The sequence below is a fragment of the Lissotriton helveticus genome, chromosome 6, assembly GCF_964261635.1.
Source record: "Lissotriton helveticus chromosome 6, aLisHel1.1, whole genome shotgun sequence".
NCBI lineage: Eukaryota > Metazoa > Chordata > Amphibia > Caudata > Salamandridae > Lissotriton > Lissotriton helveticus.
The window spans coordinates 2095210885-2095235828 of NC_136067.1; the positions used below are offsets into that span (position 1 = coordinate 2095210885).

Below are 24944 nucleotides of genomic sequence, written 5' to 3' on the forward strand. Positions count from 1 at the left end.
CACCGTTTTCGTAGGCACCGCTAAACATGCACTTGGAGACCGCCCCGCCTTAGGAATCCACGCCAGGTCCCAGATGGTGCGCCCAGTTACGGCTCTATCCATGTGGAGCCATCCCTTCTCGCTCTCTGTCGCACCCCATTCCACTATATATCTAAGGTGCGCAGCCCAATAGTACTCTACCAGGTTGGGACAGCCCAAGCCCCCCCGATCCCGAGGCGCCATCAGGAGAGCCTGAGAGAAGCGGGCCGCTTTCCCCCCATATAAAGTTGGTGAGGTCGCGCTGTAGGCCACGTATGCTATGCAGCGGTATAGAGGTAGGAAGGCACTGAAACAAGTACAGGATCTTAGGCAGGATGGACATCTTGACGGCGTTGATTCTGCCCAGCCAGGATGGCGCGAGTGGTCTCCACCGCCGTAAGTCCTCGAAGACCGATCACCGACACTCTCTCCAGTTGGCTTGCGTCCAACCATCCAACGAGGGAGTCAATTGCAGGCCCAAGTACCGGATGTGCTGGGTCGACCATTTATAAGGGGCGAGCCGCTCCAAGTCGGGAATTTCAGAATGCGGGATAGTGAGGTTGAGTGCCCAGGACTTGCTATGGTTAATTTTCAGACCCGAGGCACGCTCGAAAAGACATAATGCTTTATGCACTGCCGGTAAGGACTCTTGGGGCTGTGCAAGCGCAAGGATGAGGTCGTCCGCGAAGAGCGCTACTTTGTTGTCCTGGCCGCCTAGAGGGATGCCATCAATATTGGGTTCCCTCCGTATCATATCCGCTAGGGGCTCCACTGCCAGCGCGAATAAAAGGGGCGAGAGAGGGCAGCCCTGCCTGGTTCCCCTCCCGATGGTGATCGGCACCGTGAGCTGGCCATTAACATGTATCCTGGCTCGTGGTGCAAGGTACGGAGCCATGATCCGAGCGACCATCTGCGGGCCGAGTCCCACCCTGCACAGCACTGCCCGCAGGAAGGACCAGTCCACCCGATCGAACGCCTTCTCAGCGTCCAGCGAGAGAAGGCAGGCCGGGATCTTCCAGTGGTGGGCCTTCCCCACTAGGTGGGCAATCCTGCGGACATTATCCGCCCCCTGGCGTTCGTGAATGAAACCTACTTGATCAGGGTCTATCAGGCTCGGCATGTGAGGCCCCAGTAGCTTCGCTAGCAGCTTGGTGTAGATTTTAAAATCTGTGTTCAGCTGGGCAATCGGGCGATACGACGAGCACAGTGCAGGGTCTTTCCCAGATTTCGGGATTGAGGCAATTTCCGCCAACCCCATGTCGGGGGACGGTCCCACCTCCTCCGTAAAATAGTTGAACAGACGCAAGAGGTAGGGCCCGATCTGTGCCTGAAACATGCGATAGAAGGATAGAGGCAGCCCATCAGGCCCTGGCGTTTTCCCCAGGAGAAGCTCACGGATCGCTGACGCTATCTCCTCCTGCACTATCGGTTCCTCTAGTTCCTTCGCGTAGTGAGGGTGCAATGTCGCTCCCCCATAGCGCCCCAGCACCTCCTCCACCAGCTCCGGAGGCGGTCTCTCCTCCGTGTACAGCGCCGTATAATGGTCCCGAAAGGCTCGACACTTATCCTTAGCCGCCATGACTCTAGACCCATCCGACAGTTGAACATTCGCTATATGTGCTTTCGCGGCACGGGCTCTCAGTCTCCTCGCCAGCAGCTTTCCAACCTTGTCCCCCCCCTTCAAAGTATCGTTGCTTCAGTGTCAGGAGGGATTTGTCCGCCCTATTTGCTCGCAGCAGCCTGAGCTGCCCTCTAAGGTTCGCAAGCTGGCGTCGCGATCGCCGAGTAGAGCAACCCTGATCTTGCTTTTCCGCTGTCTTTAGGTCCCTCGTAAGCTTATCCCCCAGTGCTCGCGGCTCGCGTGCCCGCGCAATTGAGAGGGAGGTGATATGCCCCCGCATGGTAGCTTTTAAGGCGTCCCAGACCACCGGGAAGGGCGTCTCAGGGAGATCGTTATTCTCAAAGTAAGAGACAATGGCCCCCCTAATGTCCTCAACATCCGCCGCATCCCGAAGGATACTCGGCGGGAGGCACCATCTCCGTTCCCGGGCAGGACAGGCGGCCGGGTCCTGTAGCAGCAATTCAACGTGAGCATGGTCAGAGAGAGAGATATCAGACATATCGACCCCTAGAGTGTCGTGGAGGAGGTCAGTGGTAGCAAACAAATAATCTATGTGAGAGTAGGATCGGTGGACATGCGAGTAGTACGGGTACTCCCTCTTGTCCGGAGAGAAGTACCGCCAGGCATCAAACAGCCCGAGGTCAGCCAATTGCTTGCGTAGAGCCACCGACATTGCCCCCGCACCGCTGGAGGAGTTCTCACTCCGGTCCATCACCGGATCCCATACCAAGTTAAAGTCCCCCCCTATGATGAGCGATGAGCAGTCCTGCGGCACCTGCCCCCCCAGAAGGTCTCGAAGGTAACGATCCTGCGCCTGATTAGGGGCATACACATTGCACAGCGTGATGCGACGACGCCCGATGTCCACACCCACTCGAAGAAAGCGTCCATCACCACCCCGGAAGGGCGTATCGTTCCCCCACCTGATGCAAGCCCTGCACAAAATCGCCACTCCCGCTGTCTTGGTGTCCGCTGCAGACCAGAACTGAAGTGGGTAGCTAGGGTGTGCCATGCGCGCAGTGTCAGCCTGCAGAAGGTGCGTCTCTTGGAGAAATATGATGTCAGGGTGCTGCCGAAGAAGGTATTGCCATACCTGCTTACGTTTGTTAGGCGAATTAAGGCCCTTCACGTTAAGCGTCAGGATATTCAAAGGGCTAGGTGTGTTTACCGCCATGTCAAGATCTTAGCGCTGACCCGCCACACTCTCGCAACACATACCCTGCATACCCCATTCGCACCCCATTCACTCAGGCTCACAGTCGCACCCCAAGCTGGCACCCCCGCCCCTCGCCCTCCTGGAAAGAGAGAAAGGGGAGAGCAGAAAATAGCAAGGAACAAGAAAAGTAGGAAAAGGGAAGAGAAAGAAGGAGCAGCCAGAGGGGCCACTCACCGTTAAACAACAACTGCGGCCAACGGGGCCTCGATACACTGTCCCCGGTACAGAGCATCCTGCACCCGCAGGTTTGGATGCGCTCTGTGATGTAACTCCCTGAGGGACAGACTAAGAGGGGTTGTGACGGTCTTAGAAAGTCAATACCCTCAACCAACGCTGCGAAGAAATTGGAACAAAATCACCATCGACCAGATCTCAACATCGCTTCTTCAAAAACCCCCTGCCTATTCAACGAGCCCCAACAAAGCCGCCATCAACCTCACACAATGGTTAACACAAACCGCCGACAAATTAGCACCCTTTAAAAAACATCAAATCAAGCAAGGAAGCAAGAACGCCCCCTGGTTCAACGATGAACTTAAGATATCCAAGAAGCTCTGTCGCTCCCTTGAGAAAATTTGGAAAGCAGACCCAAACACTATCACCCAAGCCGCCTTCAAAAACGCCACCCGCAAACACCACCAACTAATCCGGACAGCCAAGAAATCAGCACTCAAAGACAGACTAGACAACAATGCCCACAACAGCAAGGAACTTTTCAACATCATCAAAGAATTCACCAACCCCACCGCCAGCTCTAACGACATCACCCCCTCTCAAGTACTCTGCGACTCCCTTGCCTCATTCTTTCACGACAAAATCGCCGACATCCATAACAGCTTCGACAACCAACCTGTAAACCAGTCCACCCCACTCACCTCTGAACCGTTACCTCCTCCGAATATCCTTTTCGAATGGAACCCAATGACCACAGAAGAGACCACTCGCCTGATGAACTCCATCCACTCAGGGTCCCCTACAGACCCATGTCCCCATCACATCTTCAACAAAGCAGACACCATTATCGCACCCCATCTCCGAGATGTCATCAACTGCTCCCTTAACTCCGCCACATTCCCAGAAAGCTGGAAACATGCCGAACTCAGCGCCCTTCTGAAGAAACCCACAGCTGACCCCACCGAACTCAAAAACTACCGTCCCATCTCGCTCCTCCCATTCCCTGCCAAAGTCATTGAGAAAGCTGTCAACAATCAGCTCGCCGCCTTCCTCGAAACGAACAAATCACTCGACTCCTCACAGTCTGGCTTCCGAGCCAAACACAGCACCGAGACCGCCCTCATCGCAGCAACAGACGACATTCGAACACTACTGGACAACGGAGACACAGTTGCCCTTATCCTCCTTGACCTCTCCGCAGCCTTCGACACAGTTTGCCATAGCACCCTGATACAACGCCTCAGAAACATCGGAATTCAAGGAAAAGCATTGGACTGGATCATTTCGTTCCTCGCGGGAAGAACTCAGAGAGTCCGCCTCCCCCCTTTTAAGTCAGAGGCCACCGAAGTCATCTGCGGCGTCCCGCAAGGATCATCTCTCAGCCCCACCCTCTTCAACGTCTACATGAGCCCCCTCGCAACGATTGCACGTCAACACAACCTCAATATCATCTCCTACGCTGATGACACTCAGCTGATCCTCTCACTCACCAAAGACCCAACCACCGCCAAAACCAACCTACACGAAGGGATGAAAGAAGTAGCCGAGTGGATGAAGCACAGCCGTCTGAAACTGAACTCGGACAAAACGGAAGTCCTCATCTTAGGCTCATCCCCTTCCGCCTGGGACGACTCTTGGTGGCCAACGGCCCTAGGAAAAGCCCCCATACCGACGGACCATGCACGGAACCTGGGCATCATCCTGGACTCCTCACTCTCGATGACTAGACAAGCCAACGCCGTCTCATCTTCATGCTTCAACATCCTACGCATGCTCAAAAAAAACATTTCACTGGATCCCCACCGAAACAAGAAAAACGGTCACCCACGCACTGGTTACAAGCCGTCTGGACTACGGAAACACCCTTTACGCCGGTACCACCGCAAAACTACAGAAAAAACTCCAACGCATCCAAAATGCTTCAGCCAGGCTCATACTAGACATCCCCCGCACAGACCACATCTCCGCTCACCTGAAAGACCTCCACTGGCTCCCCGTCAACAAGAGAATAACGTTCCGTCTCCTCACCCACGCACACAAAGCCCTATACAAACTTGGACCAGATTGTCTCAACACGCGTCTTTCCTTTTACACCCCCACCCGCGAGCTGCGTTCGTCCAACCAAGCCCTCGCCGCTGTTCCGCGCATCCACAAAGCCACTATGGGAGGAAGATCCTTCTCCTACTTAGCAACCAAGACCTGGAACTCCCTTCCCATCCACCTCCGCCTTACTCAGGATCACCTAGCCTTCAGAAAACAACTTAAAACATGGATATTCGATAAGTAAACCTCCCCCCCCTTCCTCAAGCGCCTTGAGACCCCATGGGTATGTAGTGCGCTATATAAATTTTGACTTGACTTGACTTGAATACCCAAGGAGCTCCCGCAGCCACTCTACCCTGCACATCAGGAGCCAGGGTAACGTGAGAGGAGCCGCTGATCCTAGTTGGAGGCCCCCCACTGCAAGAGAAGTAGAGGGGACTTGTAATGGCCCGCAGATCAGGGTGTCGGGGAGCGTCCGTCGTGAACTTCTTTATCTCCCTCGAGGGAGCGAATATGGGCAATAATGTCTTGCTTAGCCTGCGAGGGCGATCGCTCAGCGTCAGACGATGCGCAATCCAGGATGGCGCAGCCGCTTTCCTTTCCCGCCTAAGCGATGGGGCTGGGCTCGCCGGCGGGGTTGTCGACAGTCGGATAAGTTGCGCCGCTTCCGTGTATGTCCTTATGACTCTACGCTTAGATTCCCACTGGAATATGAGTGCGAACGGGTGACCCCCATTGGTAGGCGATGCCCATACTGCGCAATTTTTCGGTTACCGGCCGGAATGCCCGTCTCCTCTTCAGGGTATTTGGCGCTAAGTCTTGAAAAATCTGAATGCTGTGACCCTTGTAGCGGAGGTCCGGTTTGTCCCGCGCGGCTTTTCAGATCGCCTCCTTTTCAGTAAAGAAATGGACCCTCGTCAGGATGTCTGGCAGAAGTCCTAATCGGCCCGCCGGGCCGGCCACGCGGTGCGCCCGATCCGAAGCCGGAGGCGAAGCGTTCTCGTCCCCCCAGATGTCATGAAAGAGCTGCGTCACATATCCCATGATATCCTCCCCCTCTTCTCCAAGTGGAATTCCCCGAATTCGGAGGTTGTTGCGACGGCTTCTGTTCTCTAAATTTTCTTGCTTCACTTGGAGCTCTATGTTTTATTCCTCCAGGGCCGCCAGGCGCTGCCATAGGTGTTCCTGGTCCTCCGTGCGCACATCCATCGTCCTCTCCAGCCCGTCTACACGGTCCCCGAGCTCCGTAACCTCCTTCCGTAGTTCCTTCACGCACGTGTGCACTTCATTCCGCAGCGATCCTATCTTCGTTTTCAGTTCGGTCATGAAGGTGGACATGAATGCCTGGGTGACCGGCGGATACTCCTCAGCAATCCGCGAGGGGCCATCCCCAGCGGTTGCTGCCCCCGTCTTCCCCCACATCGCCACGACAGTGTTGTCCTTGGGGGCTGCAGACAACTCGGCTTTGTTCCCTTTGTTGGAGCGTGTCATTGCGAGGTATAGCCGCGCTCAGCCAAGAGACACAGGTGATCCCCAACACGTCTCAGAGGTCAGATGAGGGCACAGAGGACTATAGTGAGGTGGAAGCCAGGGTCCGCACCCACTGCCACTCCCTCTACTACACACCAGTCAGTTAAGACCTCCCCTCCACCCGCAAGGCACAAGCCTACAACACGTAGTCACCAGCGCCGCTCCCCAAGGTCCAGAGGAACAGAGTCAAAGGAGGGGCCCGGACAAGTGGCACCCCACTAGGGAAGTCACCAGCGGTAGCCTCTACGAGGGCGTCCTGGCGGCGATTACCTCCCGCCTATGACTATATCAAAGGCCCTGCCGCTACGCTTCCAGGCGCTCCAGTGCCCAGCGCCCCAAGCACCCCACTGGTCAGCCACCCACCTATGGGGTCAGAGGTCTGCAAGCAGGGAATGAGAGACAGTCAAGAGCCACTCCACCCCAAGATGTGCGCTCCCAGCCACCAGTCTCACAGGGCCATCCTCAGTCTCAATGGTAGAAGGCAGGTCGCGCCGGCCACTTTCACTCGGCTCCCTGGGGCGCGCTGCTCACCTTGTTGATCGACGCCGGCCCAGGTCGTGCCCAGAGTCAATGACCAGACCTCTCCGCAGCCGTCGTTCGCCGCTTCAGGCCTCTCCACTGCCGATCAGGGCCCCAGGGAGTCGCACACTCTACAGCACCTTGAGAACTTCAGTGATGATTTGCCGCGCTTAATACCCATTGAGTGATTGACTCTGTACATTCATATAGATTTTTCTCAGTGGGGACTTTCTGATGCGGTTTTAACTCTCCCTTGTCAATAAATGCCTGGCTAAATTCAGTGCGGTCTTCAGGGTTGACTTTTAAGGCTGAGTTAGCTCTCCATTGATGAACGCATGGTCACATTAAATACATTTATGGAGTTGCTCTCCGGTGTGAACATTCTGATATATTACATTTGGTTTTGTAATCAAACCCTTGTCACATTCTATTCATTAATAAGGTTTCTCCCTAGTGTGGATTTGTATATGCTGCATTAGCGTATTCTTCCTGTGGAAGATTTTAATAAACTCTGTACATACATTGGATTTCCTGCCATGCACATTTTCAGATGTTGCTTCAGTTTTCCCTTTATTATGAATGCTTTGTGGTATTCAGTACATACATATGTTTTCACCCCTGTGTGAACTTCCTTATCTTGTATTACATTTTGCTTTGTAATAAATCCCTTGTTACATTCTATAAATTCATGCAGTTTCTCCCTAGTGTGGACGCGGATATTCCTTTAACTCTCCCTTTATAATAAATACCTTCTCACGTGCGGTGCAGTTGAATGGTCACCCTCCATTTGGAATAAATGCTATTTCACACTTTGTACAATTATATGGGTTCTTTCATGTGTGAACATTCTGATGTATTTTTAAACTATGCTTTGTAATAACTGCTAAGTAACATTCAGTACAGCCATATTGTTTCTCACCAGAGTGGAATTTCTGATGAAGTATTTATCTTTGCCTCGTAATAAATATCTTGTTGCATTATGCACGTTCATAGGGTTTCTCTCCTACGTGGACTATTTGATGTTCCATAAGATGCAACTTTCTAATAAATACCTTCTCACATTCAGTGCAGTTAAATGGTCTCTCTCCGGTGGAGATTTTCTAATGTTAATTCACCTCTCCATTGATTATAAATGCCTTGTCACATTCCGTACATTGATATGGTTTCTCCCCAGTGTGGATTTTATGATGTCTCTTTAGCTGTACAATTGTTCTAAATGCTTTGTCACACTGTGTACATCGATATGCTTTCTCCCCAGTGTGGACTTTCTGATGTTCAATTAGATGTGACTTTCTAATGAATGCTTTGTCACATTCTGTACATTTATATGGTTTCTCTCCAGTGTGGATTTTCTGATGTAGCTTTAGCTCTCCATTTCTTTTAAATGATTTGTCACATTCTGTACATTGATATGATCTCTCTCCAGTGTGGATTTTCTGATGTCGTTTTAGGTCTCCATTTGTTACAAATGCTTTGTCACATTCTGTACATTTATATGGTTTCTCCCCAGTGTGGATTTTCTGATGTCGCTTTAGCAATACAAGTGTTATAAATGCTTTTTCACATTCTGTACATTGATATGTTTTCTCCCCAGTATGGACTTTCTGATGTAGCTTTAGCTCTCCATTTGTTACATATGCTTTGTCACATTCTGTACATTTATATGGTTTCTCTCCAGTGTGGATTTTCTGATGTAGCTTTAGCTCTCCATTTCTTTTAAATGATTTGTCACACTCTGTACATTGATATGGTTTCTCCCCAGTGTGGTTTTTCTGATGTACCTTTAGCTGTCCATTTGTTATAAATGATTTGTCACATTCTGTACATTGATATGATCTCTCTCCAGTGTGGATTTTCTGATGTCGTTTTAGTTCTCCATTTGTTACAAATGCTTTATCACATTCTGTACATTGATATGGTTTCTCCCCAGTGTGGATTTTATGATGTCGATTTAGCTCTACAATTGTTATAAATGCTTTTTCACATTCTGTACATTGATATGCTTTCTCACCAGTATGGATTTTCTGATGTTCCATTAGATGTGACTTTCTAATGAATGCTTTGTCACATTTTGTACATTGATATGATCTCTCCCCAGTGTGGACTTTCTGATGTTCAATTAGATGTGACTTTCTAATGAATGCTTTGTCACATTCTGTACAGTTATATGGTTTCTCTCCAGTGTGGATTTTCTGATGTAGCTTTAGCTCTCCATTTCTTTTAAATGATTTGTCACACTCTGTACATTGATATGGTTTCTCCCCAGTGTGGTTTTTCTGATGTACCTTTAGCTCTCCATTTGTTATAAATGATTTGTCACATTCTGTACATTGATATGATCTCTCTCCAGTGTGGATTTTCTGATGTCGTTTTAGGTCTCCATTTGTTACAAATGCTTTGTCACATTCTGTACATTTATATGGTTTCTCCCCAGTGTGGATTTTCTGATGTCGCTTTAGCAATACAAGTGTTATAAATGCTTTTTCACATTCTGTACATTGATATGCTTTCTCCCCAGTATGGACTTTCTGATGTAGCTTTAGCTCTCCATTTGTTACATATGCTTTGTCACATTCTGTACATTTATATGGTTTCTCTCCAGTGTGGATTTTCTGATGTAGCTTTAGCTCTCCATTTCTTTTAAATGATTTGCCACACTCTGTACATTGATATGGTTTCTCCCCAGTGTGGTTTTTCTGATGTACCTTTAGCTGTCCATTTGTTATAAATGATTTGTCACATTCTGTACATTGATATGATCTCTCTCCAGTGTGGATTTTCTGATGTCGTTTTAGTTCTCCATTTGTTACAAATGCTTTATCACATTCTGTACATTGATATGGTTTCTCCCCAGTGTGTATTTTATGATGTCGCTTTAGCTCTACAATTGTTATAAATGCTTTTTCACATTCTGTACATTGATATGCTTTCTCACCAGTATGGATTTTCTGATGTTCCATTAGATGTGACTTTCTAATGAATGCTTCGTCACATTCTGTACATTTATATGGTTTCTCCCCAGTGTGGATTTTCTGATGGAGCTTTAGCTCTCCATTTCTTTTAAATGATTTGTCACACTCTGTACATTTATATGGTTTCTCCCCAGTGTGGATTTTCTGATGTAGCTTTAGCTCTCCATTTCTTTTAAATGATTTGTCACATTCTGTACATTGATACAATCTCTCTCCAGTGTGGATTTTCTGATGTTGGTTTAGCTTTCCATTTGTTACAAATGCTTTGTCACATTCGGTACATCTATATGGTTTCTCCCCAGTGTGGATTTTCAGATGGAGCTTTAGCTCTCTATTTATTTTAAATGATTTGTCACACTCTGTACATTGATATGGTTTCTCCCCAGTGTGGATTTTATGATGTCGCTTTAGCTCTACAATTGTTATAAATGCTTTTTCACATTCTGTACATTGATATGCTTTCTCCCCAGTGTGGATTTTCTGATGTCTCATTAGATTTGACTTTCTAATAAATGCTTTGTCACACTCTGTACATTGATATGGTTTCTCCCCAGTGTGGATTTTCTGATGTAGGTTTAGCTCTCCATTTCTTTTAAATGATTTGTCACACTCTGTACATTGATATGGTTTCTCTCCAGTGTGGATTTTCTGATGTAGTTTTAGGTCTCCATTTGTTACAAATGCTTTGTCACATTCTGTACATTTATATGGTTTCTCTCTAGTGTGGATTTTCTGATGTCGCTTTAGCAATACAAGTGTTATAAATGCTTTTTCACATTCTGTACATTGAAATGCTTTCTCCCCAGTATGGACTTTCTGATGGAGCTTTAGCTCTCCATTTCTTTTAAATGATTTGTCACACTCTGTACATTTATATGGTTTCTCCTCTACGTGGACACTCAGATGCTGCATTGGGTCTTTCATTGCGAAGAAATCTTTTCCGCAGTCAGTCCATCGATATGGTTCTCCTCCAGTATGATTTTCTGATGTTGCACTTGCTCTTTCTTTCCCTAATAAATGTGTTGGCACTTTCTAGATATTCATACGGTTTCTCTTCTGTGTGTTCTTTCTGATCCAGGTTAGCTCTTCTTTCGTAGTGAGAAACTTATCAGACTTGCTTCAGTATGTCAGTGTGTTATTTCGTCAATGTATATCAGGTGATCCCTAGGAGCCAAGTACAGACCACATTGGGCAGTTTGGGTTTTCTGCTGTAGAAAAAGACTTTGGCGAGGCATTCGCCTTCAAGGGAAGAAATTTCGAGGTATACAGTTTTTACATCACTACCTACACAAGTGATGTTTAATGCTTTCACCTTTTTTGTTCATTACTGTATTTCACCTGTTGGAAAAAATATATAAAAAAAAACACTGGTTAAGCTTAAATGGTAGATCCATCACGAAAATCTATTGGCATTTAATGAGACATTTAATGGACCACATAGACAAGTGCACTGAAGAAATTCTAGATTACACTTTCAATGTAAAGATGCAATAGAGTGGTTTTGACGTGCACCAGTATCTCTTTCTCTCCCAGCACTCACTCCAGAGGGAGGTATCATTCCTTTGTATGCGGTCAGTCTACTACCCTCTGAAGGGTAAGAGTGGGCCCCTTCCTCCCCTCTGCCCAGAAAGACCCATCGGAATGCAGATCACACCCAACCCTTGCAGTGTCTGTGGCTCTCTAGAAGGAATACAAAAAAGGGTTGGTCACTTAGCCCAGACGTGTACTAGAGTCAGGCTGTAAGGCACAAAGAGCAGTACAAGCAGAGAAAAGTAGCTTCTCTAAAATAGTAATGTTAAATCCGACTTTACCAGTAAAGAGGATTTCTCATTACCATTGCAAAGATATAAAACATGAAAAGGCTACTCCTTTCTAATCAGGAATTACAGCTTAAAGGTATTCTGAGGAATTCCCAGTTCTAGCCAATGAGAGGAGAAGGACTTACAGCAGTGAAAAAGTAATTTAGCTTTTTGTCACAACTAGGACATGTAAAACATAGTATAGCGTCCTGCCCTTTGGGTTACCAAGGGCCTTCCTTAGGGGAGACATATGTAAAAAGGGGAGTTTTCGGCTTGACAAGTAGCTTTAAATGTCAAGTTGGCGTGGCAGTAAACTTCACACACAGGCACTGCAGCGGAAGGCCTGAGACATGATTTCAGGCTGCATAGGTGGGTGGCACGGTCAGTGCTGAAGCCCACTAGTAGCAATAATTAGCAGGCCCTGGGCATATGTAATCCACTTTATTAGGGACACAAGCAAATTAAATATGCCAACCGAGTATGAGCCCATGCTACCATGTTTAGGGGAGAGAGCACAAACATGTTAGCACTGATTAGCAGTGGTAACAGGTGCAGCGTCCTAAGGCCAGCAAAAACTAGCACAGAAAATGGAGGGATGCAGGAAAAAAGTTGGGGAAAGACCACCCTAAGGCTGTCAGGTTTAACAGAGCCTTTTCCAGTGAATGGACCACACAAAAAAGAGCATCACAATAACAGCGGGAAATATAATCAATTGCTCCAAGGGAGTCCTTTATACTATAAGAGCCCGTGATAGGACCCAGACAATAATCTGAGCATCTTTCACATAGTGTAACTCCAGAGATCAGAGGCTCTGACCAGAGCTACACAAGAAAAAGGAGGTTTACAACCATAATAAACACACATTAGCAAAGTCAAGAAGTCTCACCTTTTAGACATATAGGCTTTCCCAATGCTGCACAACATCAAGAAAGAACAAGCATTTGCAATGCAATGGGTATAGCATTTTTTAGAGTTGGAGCTATAAGTGTAAATATAAATATGTTTTACTTATTCGTTTAGTAGTGGATGGATGTGATAGCAATTGTGTGATTTACAATTAATTTATAAGCAAGCGTATTGATTGTGTTTCTGGTGTATGGGGCTTACTGGGATACAGTTTAAAGCAATCCTGGATTTGTTTTAGCAAATGAATACTATGCAGTTATTAAGGACACAACGAGAATGCTATATTACATACAGGGAAATGCCAGGAGAATAAGAGTCACCTGATTATTTTATTTGTGGGTATTTAATAACGTTAAGCAGTATGATGGTGCTAATTTTACCTGATTTTTAACACCCTGTTGGGTGGCTGCTATGAATCTGGTGTGATTATCCCAAGGGGTCCACAACGAGCAGAATAAAGAGAAAATTCCAGGTTGTAACTAGTAGGTTTGTGCACAGACTAATCAAACCTCGCCGGAGGTTGTAATGATAGGATGAGAATGGAGACAGACTGGGGAAGCACTGGACGCATAGGCACGGGGAGCCGAGACATGATGAGCAGAGACACGATGAACAGAGACACGATGAGCAGGGACACGATAAGCAGGGACACGATGAGCAGGGACACGATGAGCAGGGACACGATGAGCAGGGACACGATGAGCAGGGACACGATGAGCAGGGACACGATGAGCAGGGACACGATGAGCAGGGACACGATGAGCAGGGACACGATGAGCAGGGACACGATGAGCAGAGACACGATGAGCAGAGACACGATGAGCAGAGACACGATGAGCAGAGACACGATGAGCAGAGACACGATGAGCAGAGACACGATGAGCAGAGACACGATGAGCAGAGACACGATGAACAGAGACACGACGAACAGAGACACGACGAGCAGAGACACGACGAGCAGGGACACGACGAGCAGGGACACGACGAGCAGGGACACGACGAGCAGGGACACGACGAGCAGAGACACGACGAGCAGAGACACGATGAGCAGAGACACGATGAGCAGAGACACGATGAGCAAGGACACGATGAGCAGAGACACGATGAGCAGACACGATGAGCAGAGACACGATGAGCAGAGACACGACGAGCAGGGACACGATGAGCAGAGACACGATGTGCAGTGCTCACTATTCTAGTGATCACTATATATCAGTCCAAACAACCCTTATTGATGATTGGTTGTAAGTCAACCTTATAGACCAGCTATCCTAGTAGCATGGATACGAGCAGTCTAAGGCTAAGACTCTAGAGGGCGTGTTAAGCCAGCTGTTTTACCATCATATTACCCCTTGAACACCCAGTGAAAGGACACCACACAAGTGTTATGAAAATAAACAATGTATTTATTAGAATCACAACAACCCTGTACTCTTTATGAGGACAGGGTGCTAAGCACACAACAAAACTCTTACGAAAATACTTAAGTTAGCACAGTATACACAAATGCCCGAGGGGCACGAAAAACCATATACTCTAAAAGTGGAATGCGAATTACTAGCAGGTAAGTAACAGTACTAATAGGCTTTGGAATCGCTAGGACTGGACTAGGGAATCGTTAGATTACTTCTAGGAGGCCCAGGGGACTCGGGTGCAGAGTGTGCACTCTCACGCGGGATGCGGGACAAAGTCTATGGAAGCTAGAATTGACAAAGTTAGTGTTCACGGGCGAACCCGACCTGGTAGGGAGAAAATGACAGTGGATCCTGACCCTTGGATAGTGAGGCTATGCTGGGACACCGAAGTGCCGAAGTTACCTAGCCCAGGGGCTGCAGCTGCATAGGTCTCAAAAGACGTCGGGAATCCTCGTTGCCGGACCAGGAGCCTGGAAGAAAGATGCTGGCAGGCGACCAGTGAAGATTGTTCGAAGTGATCCAAGCCTGGATCTCGAAGATAGATGACACCTGAAAGCAGATGGGACCAAGTTTGTGACTACTAGCCAGTAGTCAGTGGGCACCAGGAGGGCACCGGATGGTAGTCACCTCGACTGGGTGAGTGGGCGACGCTGGCTCTGCAGATCTCACGGACCAGGAGGCGTTGTCGGCAACCAGGATGGAGAGGCGAGCTGTCCCACGATGGATGAAGCTGTCGGCGTCGAAGTTACCCAGGATTGGGCAACAAGCCTTGGCTAATTCAAGCCCACGCGGTGGACTCAAAATGGCGCCTGGAGTGGACCAGGAGGGTCCGGGGTGCTCCTCTTCTGGAAGGGAGCAAGGGCCAGCCTGGAGCAACCAGACCAGCAGCAGTGATGTCGTCGGGCGTCGTTTAGAAGGCCACAAGCCAACGGGCTAGTAGCCAAACAACGCGGTGAGCAGCAAAAAGCAGAAGGGCCCCACGCAGATCGTGGAGATGCTGGGGGGCTGCACTTCGGTGCTGGAGCTGCTCAGGGTCGGGGCTTCTCGGACCCCAAAGCACTCACCAGGAAATTACTCGGCGGGCTTGCTGTGCAGAAGTCGTGCAGTCTTGCAGATGGCCGGTCCCTCGAGGTCTCGTCGAACCCACAGTTCTCAGCTGGGCTGTAGAGGTGGGTAGAGGTCAGAGGTGCCAGGGAAGCCGGTTCTCGTCGAGCTGGGCAGTCGGATTCCGGAGGAAGGACTTGCAGCAGACCGCAGTGTTCTTAGATGGTGCCTGCGGATGCAGGGTGACTACTCCTTAGCCACAAGGGAGAATCTTGAAGAAGGAAGTCTTGAAGTCCTTTCGTAGAAAGTCGTATCTTGATTCCAAAGATGATCTGATTTGGAAGGGGGCCAGTCCCTACCTTTATCTGGGAAAAGGGGGCTGGCACGCGACTAAGTCCTGCCCTATGGGTGGGACCAGGAAGGGGGTGGTTACACCCACTTCCTTGGCGGGCTTTTCCCCAGCACAGGGTCTGGAGTGTCCCTGGAACTGGTTCACGCCAGCCTATGCACAGTGAGCACCGGGGTGCCACGTGCAGTCCCCTTCCTCTGAAGCCCTGCCTACCTACAATACACAAAATCCTGTCTGGGACGGTGCTGGCACCGCCCCTGGCAGGAAACCCTTTGTCCTTATCTCCTGCTCTGGGAGGACTCCCAGCAGCAGGAGGGCAGACTTGTGTCTCGGTGGCAGCATCCATTTTGTGGAGCTGAGGCTCTGTTTAACTTTAACCGGGGTTACAGGCTACATGCATGTCGTGTCCCTCTAGAAGGGTGGAATGCTAACCCCGTCGCCAGAATTGGCGAGGGGTTAGTATTCCAATTCGTATGACACCTTACTCGACATGTTTTGATAAAGCGATACCAGAGTTGGCATTTAACCGCGAGGATTATAATGCACTTAAGAGTATATGGTATGCGATATCATGGAAACGGCTAAGGGATGGATCCCGAAAGCCGCAGACAGGCTCAGCTCATGCCAGAGCACCATCTCACACGATTCCAAGCACTCTGCCTTCAGGATTGTTAAGGCCTGCCATAGGAGTGACTGATAGGAGATCTGTGTGTCCATTTTAGGGTTAGATATAGGTATACTATATCTAAAGCAAAGGGTGAGTACACCACCTTGCCCCAGCTGTCGTGCAGCCAGTTGTGTCAGTTTAGTTAGTCAGTCCAGGGGTGGCACAATACATGCTTCAGCCCCTGGGAGACTTCTGGGTGCACCTCAGCCCTGGGTACAGGGACTTGGAGAGGGCCCAGTGCCAATTCAGTACCTGAGTACAATTTGGATAGAGAGAACAGCTAGGCTGTGGGTCTGATTAGCAGGCCCACAGCCAGGGAAAGTCGTAAACCAGTGCAGCAAAAAGCAAAAATCTGGGTGATCATAGGATTGCAGACCCTACTCTCCTACATGACCCCCCCCCAAACTTTGGGACAATAAACTAACCTTGACCAGGTGAGTCTTCTTGCTCTAAGTGGAAATACCTGGAGAGCCCATCAGCATTGCTGTGATCAGTACCAGGTCTATGCTCCACTGTAAAATCCATCCCCTGTAGGGAAATGGACCACCTAAGCAGTTTGGGGTTTTCACCCTTCATCTGATTTAGCCACAAGAGGGGCTTATGGTCTGTCTGAATGGTGAAGTGAGTGCCAAACAAGTAGGCCCTCAGCTTCTTCAGGGCCCAGACCACAGCAAAGGCCTCCCTCTCAATAGCTGACCAATTTTTCTCTCTGGGGGTCAGCCTCCTACTAATGAAAGCAATAGGCTGATCATTACCATCAAAATTCAGTTGAGACAGAACAGCCCCCACACCCAACTCAGAAGCATCTGTTTGGACAATGAATGGCTTGGAGTAATCTGGACTCTTTAGGATATGTGCTGTGCACATGGCCTGCTTTAGGTCATTGAATGCTTTCTGACAGCTTGCTGTCCACTGAACTTTCTTTGGCATCTTTTTGCTTGTCAGGTCATTAAGAGGGGTCACTATGGACCCATAATTTCTGACAAACTTCCTATAGTACCCAGTCAGGCCCAAGAAAGCTCGAACCTGAGTCTGGGTGATTGGAGGAGTCCAGTCATTGATGGCCTGTATCTTACTCTCCAGTGGCTGAACCTGGCCTCCACCTACAAGGTGGCCCAGGTATACAACCTGTGTCTGCCCTATCTGGCACTTTGTGGCCTTGATAGTGAGGCCTGCCTTTTGCAGAGCCTCTAACACTTTCCTCAGGTGGACCAGGTGATCCTCCCAGGTGGAGCTAAAGACAGCAATATCGTCCAGATATGCTGCACAGAAGTCATCCAGCCCAGTGAGGACTTGATTCACCAACCTTTGGAAGGTGGCAGGTGCATTTTTCAAACCAAAGGGCATTACCACAAATTGATAATGCCCACCAGGGGTAGACAATGCTGTCTTGGGTTTGGCCTCCTCAGCTAACCTGATTTGCCAATACCCAGCTGTCAAATCAAATGTACTTAAGAAGTTGGCAGAAGCCAATTTATCTATAAGTTCATCTGCTCTTGGTATTGGGTGGGCAACAGTCTTAGTGACTGCATTGAGGCCTCTGTAGTCTACGCAAAACCTCATCTCTCTCTTACCACCCTGGGTGTGAGGCTTTGGCACTAGAACTACTGGGCTAGCCCAAGGGCTATCTGAGGGCTCAATGACTCCCAGTTCCAACATTTTCAGCACTTCAGTTTTGATGCAGTCTCTAACATGATCAGGCTGTCTGTAGATTTTACTCTTGACAGGCAAACTGTCTCCAGTGTCAACATCATGGGTACACCAATCAGTTTGGCTGGGTGTCAGAGAGAACATATGTCTGAAGGATTGCAGAACTTGCCTGCAATCCTGTTGCTGATGCTCAGTGAGGCTGCCACAAAAGACAACACCATCAACTGATCCATCATCAGGATTCTGAGTGAGCAGGTCTGGGAGAGGGTCACTCTCTTCCTCCTGTCCCTCATCTGTGGCCATGAGCAAGCTCATGTCCTTCCTGTCAACATATGCTTTGAGCCTGTTAACATGGAGCACTCTGAGAGGGCTCCTGGGAGTTCCAAGGTCCACCAAGTAGGTAACCTCTCCCTTTTGCTCAATGATGGTATGGGGCCCAGACCATTTGTCTTTCAGAGCTGCTGGGGCCACTGGCTCCAGCACCCAGACCTTCTGTCCTGGCTGGTACACAGTCAGTACAGCCTTTTGGTCATGCCAAGCTTTTTGAAGTTCTTGGCTGGCCTCCAGGTTTTTAGATGCCTTCTCCATATACTCAGCCATCCTGGAGCGGAGACCAAGTACATAGTCCACTATGTTGGTTGCAGGCTTTTTGAGAGGTCTCTCCCATCCTTCCTTCACCAAACACAGGGGTCCTCTTACAGGATGCCCATACAGAAGCTCAAAAGGGCTGTAGCCAACCCCCTTCTGTGGGACCTCTCTGTAAGCAAACAAGAGGCAGGGGATCAGGACATCCCATCTTCTCCTAAGAGTTTCAGGTAGTCCATGAATCATCCCTTTGGGGGTCCTGTTGAATCTCTCAACAAGCCCATTGCATTGTGGGTGGTAGGGTGTGGTGAACTTGTAGTTCACACCACACTCTTTCCACATTGCAGTCAGATATCCTGACATGAAGTTTGTACCTCTGTCAGAAATGACCTCCTTAGGGAAACCCACTCTGGAGAACACTCCAACTAGGGCTCTTGCCACTACAGGTGCTGTAGTGGTCCTAAGGGGAATAGCTTCAGGATACCTGGTGGCATGATCCACCACCACCAGTATAAACTTGTGCCCTGAGGCTGTCTGGGGTTCCATTGGACCAACAATGTCAATCCCCACTCTTTCAAAGGGAACCCCCACCACAGGTAGTGGTATGAGGGGGGCCTTTGTTGTGCCACCTGACTTACCACTGGCTTGGCAAGTGACACAGGAGCGACAAAACTCCTTGGTATGCTCATTCATATGGGGCCAGTGAAAGTGTGAGACAAGCCTGTCCCAAGTCTTTGTCTGACCTAAATGACCTGCAAGGGGAATCTCATGGGCCAAGGTGAGAAGGAAACCTCTCAGAGACAAGGGGATGACCAGCCTCCTGGTTGCACCAGGCTTGGGGTCTCTTGACTCAGAGTACAGGAGTCCATCTTCCCAGTATACCCTGTGGGCACCTGTGGCATTCCCTGCAGCCTCAGCAGCAGCCTGCTGTCTGAGGGGTTCAAGGGAAGGGCAGTCTAACTGTGCCTTCCCCAGGTCTGCTCTGGAGGGTCCACCTGAGCCCAGAAACTCAACTTGATCAAGTTCAAGCTCTTTAGGCTCAGTTTCCCTCAGTTCTCTCAGATCAGCCTCCTCAGAGACTTGATCCTCAACCTGGGGCAAGGGGGAAGGCAAAGCCTTAACCCTACCGCTCTTCTTCTTGGGAGGTGTCTGGTCCATAATTTCAGGATCCAGCACCTGTTCAGTGGGGCATCTTCTGGCCTGTGACCTAGTCACAGCAAGCACATGTGCTGGCAAGCCTAACATTTCCATGTGAGTCCTCTGCTCCACTTCTGACCATTGTGATGACTCCAAATCATTGCCCAACAAACAATCAACTGGGAGGTCTGAACTGACTACAACTTTCTTTTGTCCCTTCACTCCACCCCAGGAGAAAGCTACAATTGCCACACTATGACTAGTAGTGACATTGCTGGCATTGGTCACCAGGAAATCAGTACCTGGCATGATCTGTCCAGGGTCCACAAAGTTAGGTGTCACCATGGTGACACTGGCACAAGTGTCCCTATAGGCCTGAGCCATTTGGCCATTTATCAAAGGTGTCTGCCTGTATTTGCCCAAAGTATTGGGACTTATCTCAGGGGACATATCCATATCCCCTGTACAGACAAGGACAGCCTGAGTGAGTGTGCCAACTAAGTTGTCAGACCCCTCAGTACCCAAGGTTAACCCAACTAATGCCTTGGGAGGTACACTACCACTACTGACTGTACTAGGGGGTGCAGTTGCCTTAGGGGCTGTAGTGGCAGGAGTTTGTCCTCCTCTTTTGGTGCACTCACTAAACCAGTGAGACTTACTTTTACAGTACTGGCACCACCTTTTTGACTGGCCTTCTTGAGTCTTCTTCTTCTGGGAAGCCTGACCCCCACCCTCTTTGGTTTGTTGGGGACCTGGTGAAGACTTCTGGTCATTTTGTTCACTCTTAACATTACCCTTCTGGTCTGCTTTCTTCTGACCACCCTGGTTCTGGTTCTGGTTCTGCTTGATCCTTGTCCTGACCCATTTGTCTGCCTTCTTTCCCAATTCTTGGGGAGAGGTCAGATCTGAATCAACAAGGTGCTGGTGCAACAACTGGTTCTGACAATTGTTTAAAATTTGTTCTCTCATCATCAGATTATACAATCCTGTGTAATCTGTAACCTTGCTACCCAGCAACCAGCCCTCCAAAGCCTTAGTGGCACAATCCACAAAGTCAGACCAGTCCTGAGACTGAGTTTTCTGGGTGTCTCTGAACAGCAACCTGTACTGCTCAGTGGTTAAACCAAACCCATCAACCAGTGTATTCTTCAGGACCTGGTAATTGTTAGCATCCTCCACTCTTGTAGTGAGGAGCTTATCTCTACCTTTACCATCAAAGGAGAGCCACAGTATAGCTGCCCACTGACTCTGGGGAATGCACTGCACAGTGCAGGCCCTCTCCAGAGCAGCCATCCATTTCTGGATATCATCCCCTTGTTTAAAGGGGGGCACTATTTTAGTCAGGTGTTTAGTATCTAATTTGAACCACATAATATTGAAGGATGTTTTATCACTTGATAAACATAGTAGCATCCCATGGTTGGCCTATCTAATTAAAACATTCACTGATTTGGGCCTCCCAGAACTCTTTTTAAGCCCAGATAAAATTAGAGCTCAGGACATAGACCTTATAAAAAAGTCATTCAGGGTTATGAAGGAAATGCGCCGTGAGGAAGCTGAAATACAGAAGCCAGCAGTTAGGGCGCACAATCTTTTGGTGAGCGAATCCTCCCTTGCATCCTATCTCACTTTTGTTACAGTCCCTTACCACAGGTTTTTACTAACTAAATTTAGGTTTAACCTGTTACATTTTTATTTAGGCTCTTTTACGTCTTGGCAGAAGCCAGACCTAGCACCCCCATGCAGTTGTGACCATTTTTCTGTGCAGGACACAATGCATTTCATTATGTTTTGTAGCCTATACCATGAGCAGAGAAGAAAATATTTGCTCCCTATTTTGAAAGAAGCAGGCTTTACTCAGGTGCGTCCGGCGTTGCTTTATTTACAACTCCTGACAAATCCTCGTATAACTTTCTGTATTGCTAACTTCTTAGTGGCCGCTGCGAGGGTAAAAAGGGGGGGCCAAATGTCGCCTTAAAAAATATATAACTTTTTAAAGTTGTTATGTTTTTCTTTTTCTTTGATATGAATTGTATAATGTATTTTCTATTTATTCTTGTATATAGTATTTATAATATATACTTAGATTGATGTTTTTAGGTCATTGAAGGGCTATTTATGTATATTTCCCTTCTCAGGGTTTTATTGTTTTGTTTCTTTGTATGACTTGTAATAAGTCGAATAAAGATATTCTGACTGACTGACTGACTAGTATCTAAACCCTTCTCTCTATCTCTTGGGAGATTGCTGCCACCAGTGGGAGCTAGCCCACTCATCTGCTGCTCTCTAGCAAAGGCAAGCTTCTCTTTGGCCAGGGCAAGTTCTTCCCTTTCAATCCTCAGTTCAGCTTGTCTCATCCTAGCTTCATGCTCCATTCTCTGAGGGAAGGTAAATCTCCTCTGTGGAGGATTCCTTCTCCTCTGGGAAGAGGCATTAGAGTGCAGAGATCCATTGGAGTCCCTAGAAAGAGATCTATCTCTCCTAACTCCAAGATTAGGCCCACTTCGGGTTAGTACTGGGGGTCCCCCAGATCCTAGCCCAAGTAAGTCTATGTTGGCCCTAGTTAGCCTTCTGACTACCTCAAGACCTTTGTCTACCTCATCCCCAGAGAGTTCCCCTTGATCCTCCTCCTCAACTGTATTGACAACGTTGGGGAGGTCTGGATCCCCAGAGGTACCCTCTAAGGCTGGCATATTCCCATCTAACTGAGAAAGCTTTCTCGCATCATAGGTTTCTAAGAGACCTACTAGAAAGGGAATGGTGGGGTTAGACCCCTGCTTCAGTTTCCTGGAGACACAGACTTGTCTCATCTCCTGAAAACTGAGAGCTACATATCTTGAAGTGACCTGTGGAGGGTCAATAACCACAAGGAGGGTCTCAGTAGACTCTCCCTGGGTAGACATGCTTTTCTAGTGAGGTGTAAGTGGTGCACTTACCTACACTATATGTTTGCCTACTGATCCCTTGCTAGAGTTGTAGTTTAGGGTGTGCTAGGCCCTAGGACCTACAACAGCTGGTTCAGTAGAACTCAGAGTATTCTAAGCTAAGTTATATGTACCTTAGTGCTTATGTGATCTTTCACAAGATATTCTTAGGATATGTGTGGTAAAACAACAGCAAGCTCAAATCCCAACCGCTGCTCACCAATGTGAGAAGTTGGCCTGATGTGCAGTGCTCACTATTCTAGTGATCAGTCCAAACAACCCTTATTGATGATTGGTTGTAAGTCAACCTTATAGACCAGCTATCCTAGTAGCATGGATACGAGCAGTCTAAGGCTAAGACTCTAGAGGGCGTGTTAAGCTAGCTTTTTAACCATCACATTACCCCTTGAACACCCAGTGAAAGGACACCACACAAGTGTTATAAAAATAAACAATGTATTTATTAGAATCACAACAACCCTGTACTCTTTATGAGGACAGGGTGCTAAGCACACAACAAAACTCTTACGAAAATACTTAAGTTAGCACAGTATACACAAATGCCCGAGGGGCACGAAAAACCATATACTCTAAAAGTGGAATGCGAATTACTAGCAGGTAAGTAACAGTACTAATAGGCTTTGGAATCGCTAGGACTGGACTAGGGAATCGTTAGATTACTTCTAGGAGGCCCAGGGGACTCGGGTGCAGAGTGTGCACTCTCACGCGGGATGCGGGACAAAGTCTATGGAAGCTAGAATTTACAAAGTTAGTGTTCACGCGCGAACCCGAACTGGTAGGGAGAAAACGACAGTGGATCCTGACCCTTGGATAGTGAGGCTATGCTGGGACACCGAAGTGCCGAAGTTATCTAGCCCAGGGGCTGCAGCTGCATAGGTCTCAAAAGACGTCGGGAATCCTCGTTGCCGGACCAGGAGCCTGGAAGAAAGATGCTGGCAGGCGACCAGTGAAGATTGTTCGAAGTGATCCAAGCCTGGATCTCGAAGATAGATGACACCTGAAAGCAGAGGGGACCAAGTTCGTGACTACTAGCCAGTAGTCAGTGGGCACCAGGAGGGCACCGGATGGTAGTCACCTCGACTGGGTGAGTGGGCGACGCTGGCTCTGCAGATCTCAAGGACCAGGAGGCGTTGTCGGCAACCAGGATGGAGAGGCGAGCTGTCCCACGATGGATGAAGCTGTCGGCGTCGAAGTTACCCAGGATTGGGCAACAAGCCTTGGCTAATTCAAGCCCACGCGGTGGACTCAAAATGGCGTCTGGAGTGGACCAGGAGGGTCCGGGGTGCTCCTCTTCTGGAAGGGAGCAAGGGCCAGCCTGGAGCAACCAGACCAGCAGCAGTGATGTCGTCGGGCGTCGTTTAGAAGGCCACAAGCCAACGGGCTAGTAGCCAAACAACGCGGTGAGCAGCAAAAAGCAGAAGGGCCCCACGCAGATCGTGGAGATGCTGGGGGGCTGCACTTCGGTGCTGGAGCAGCTCAGGGTCGGGGCTTCTCGGACCCCAAAGCACTCACCAGGAAATTACTCGGCGGGCTTGCTGTGCAGAAGTCGTGCAGTCTTGCAGATGGCCGGTCCGTCGAGGTCTCGTCGCACCCACGGTTCTCAGCTGGGCTGTAGAGGTGGGTAGAGGTCAGAGGTGCCAGGGAAGCCGGTTCTCGTCGAGCTGGGCAGTCGGATTCCGGAGGAAGGACTTGCAGCAGACCGCAGTGTTCTTAGATGGTGCCTGCGGATGCAGGGTGACTACTCCTTAGCCACAAGGGAGAATCTTGAAGAAGGAAGTCTTGAAGTCCTTTCGTAGAAAGTCGTATCTTGATTCCAAAGATGATCTGATTTGGAAGGGGGCCAGTCCCTACCTTTATCTGGGAAAAGGGGGCTGGCACGCGACTAAATCCTGCCCTATGGGTGGGACCAGGAGGGGGGTGGTTACACCCCTCTCCTTTGGCGGGCTTTTCCCCAGGCCAGGGTCTGGTGTGCCCCTGGGACTGGTTCAAGCCGGCCTATGCACAGTGAGCACCGGGGTGCCACGTGCAGTCACCTTCCTCTGAAGCCCTGCCTACCTAGAATACACAAAATCCTGTCTGGGACGGTGCTGGCACCGCCCCTGGCAGGAAACCCTTTGTCCTTATCTCCTGCTCTGGGAGGACTCCCAGCAGCAGGAGGGCAGACTTGTGTCTCGGTGGCAGCATCCATTTTGTGGAGCTGAGGCTCTGTTTGACTTTAACCGGGGTTACAGGCTACATGCATGTCGTGTCCCTCTAGAAGGGTGGAATGCTAACCCCGTCGCCAGAATTGGCGAGGGGTTAGTATTCCAATTTGTATGACACCTTACTCGACATGTTTTGATAAAGCGATACCA

General features: G+C 48.9%; 1 protein-coding gene across 1 annotated transcript in view; it reads right to left on the reverse strand.

Annotated features, from left to right (window-relative positions):
* Positions 1-8227: 8227 nt before the first annotated feature.
* The window catches only part of LOC144763050 (uncharacterized), a 324683-nt gene continuing 307966 nt past the window's right edge, over positions 8228-24944 (reverse strand). The window contains 1 exon segment of the mRNA XM_078648359.1: positions 8228-11103. Coding sequence (XP_078504485.1) covers positions 8228-11103 — 2876 coding nt within the window.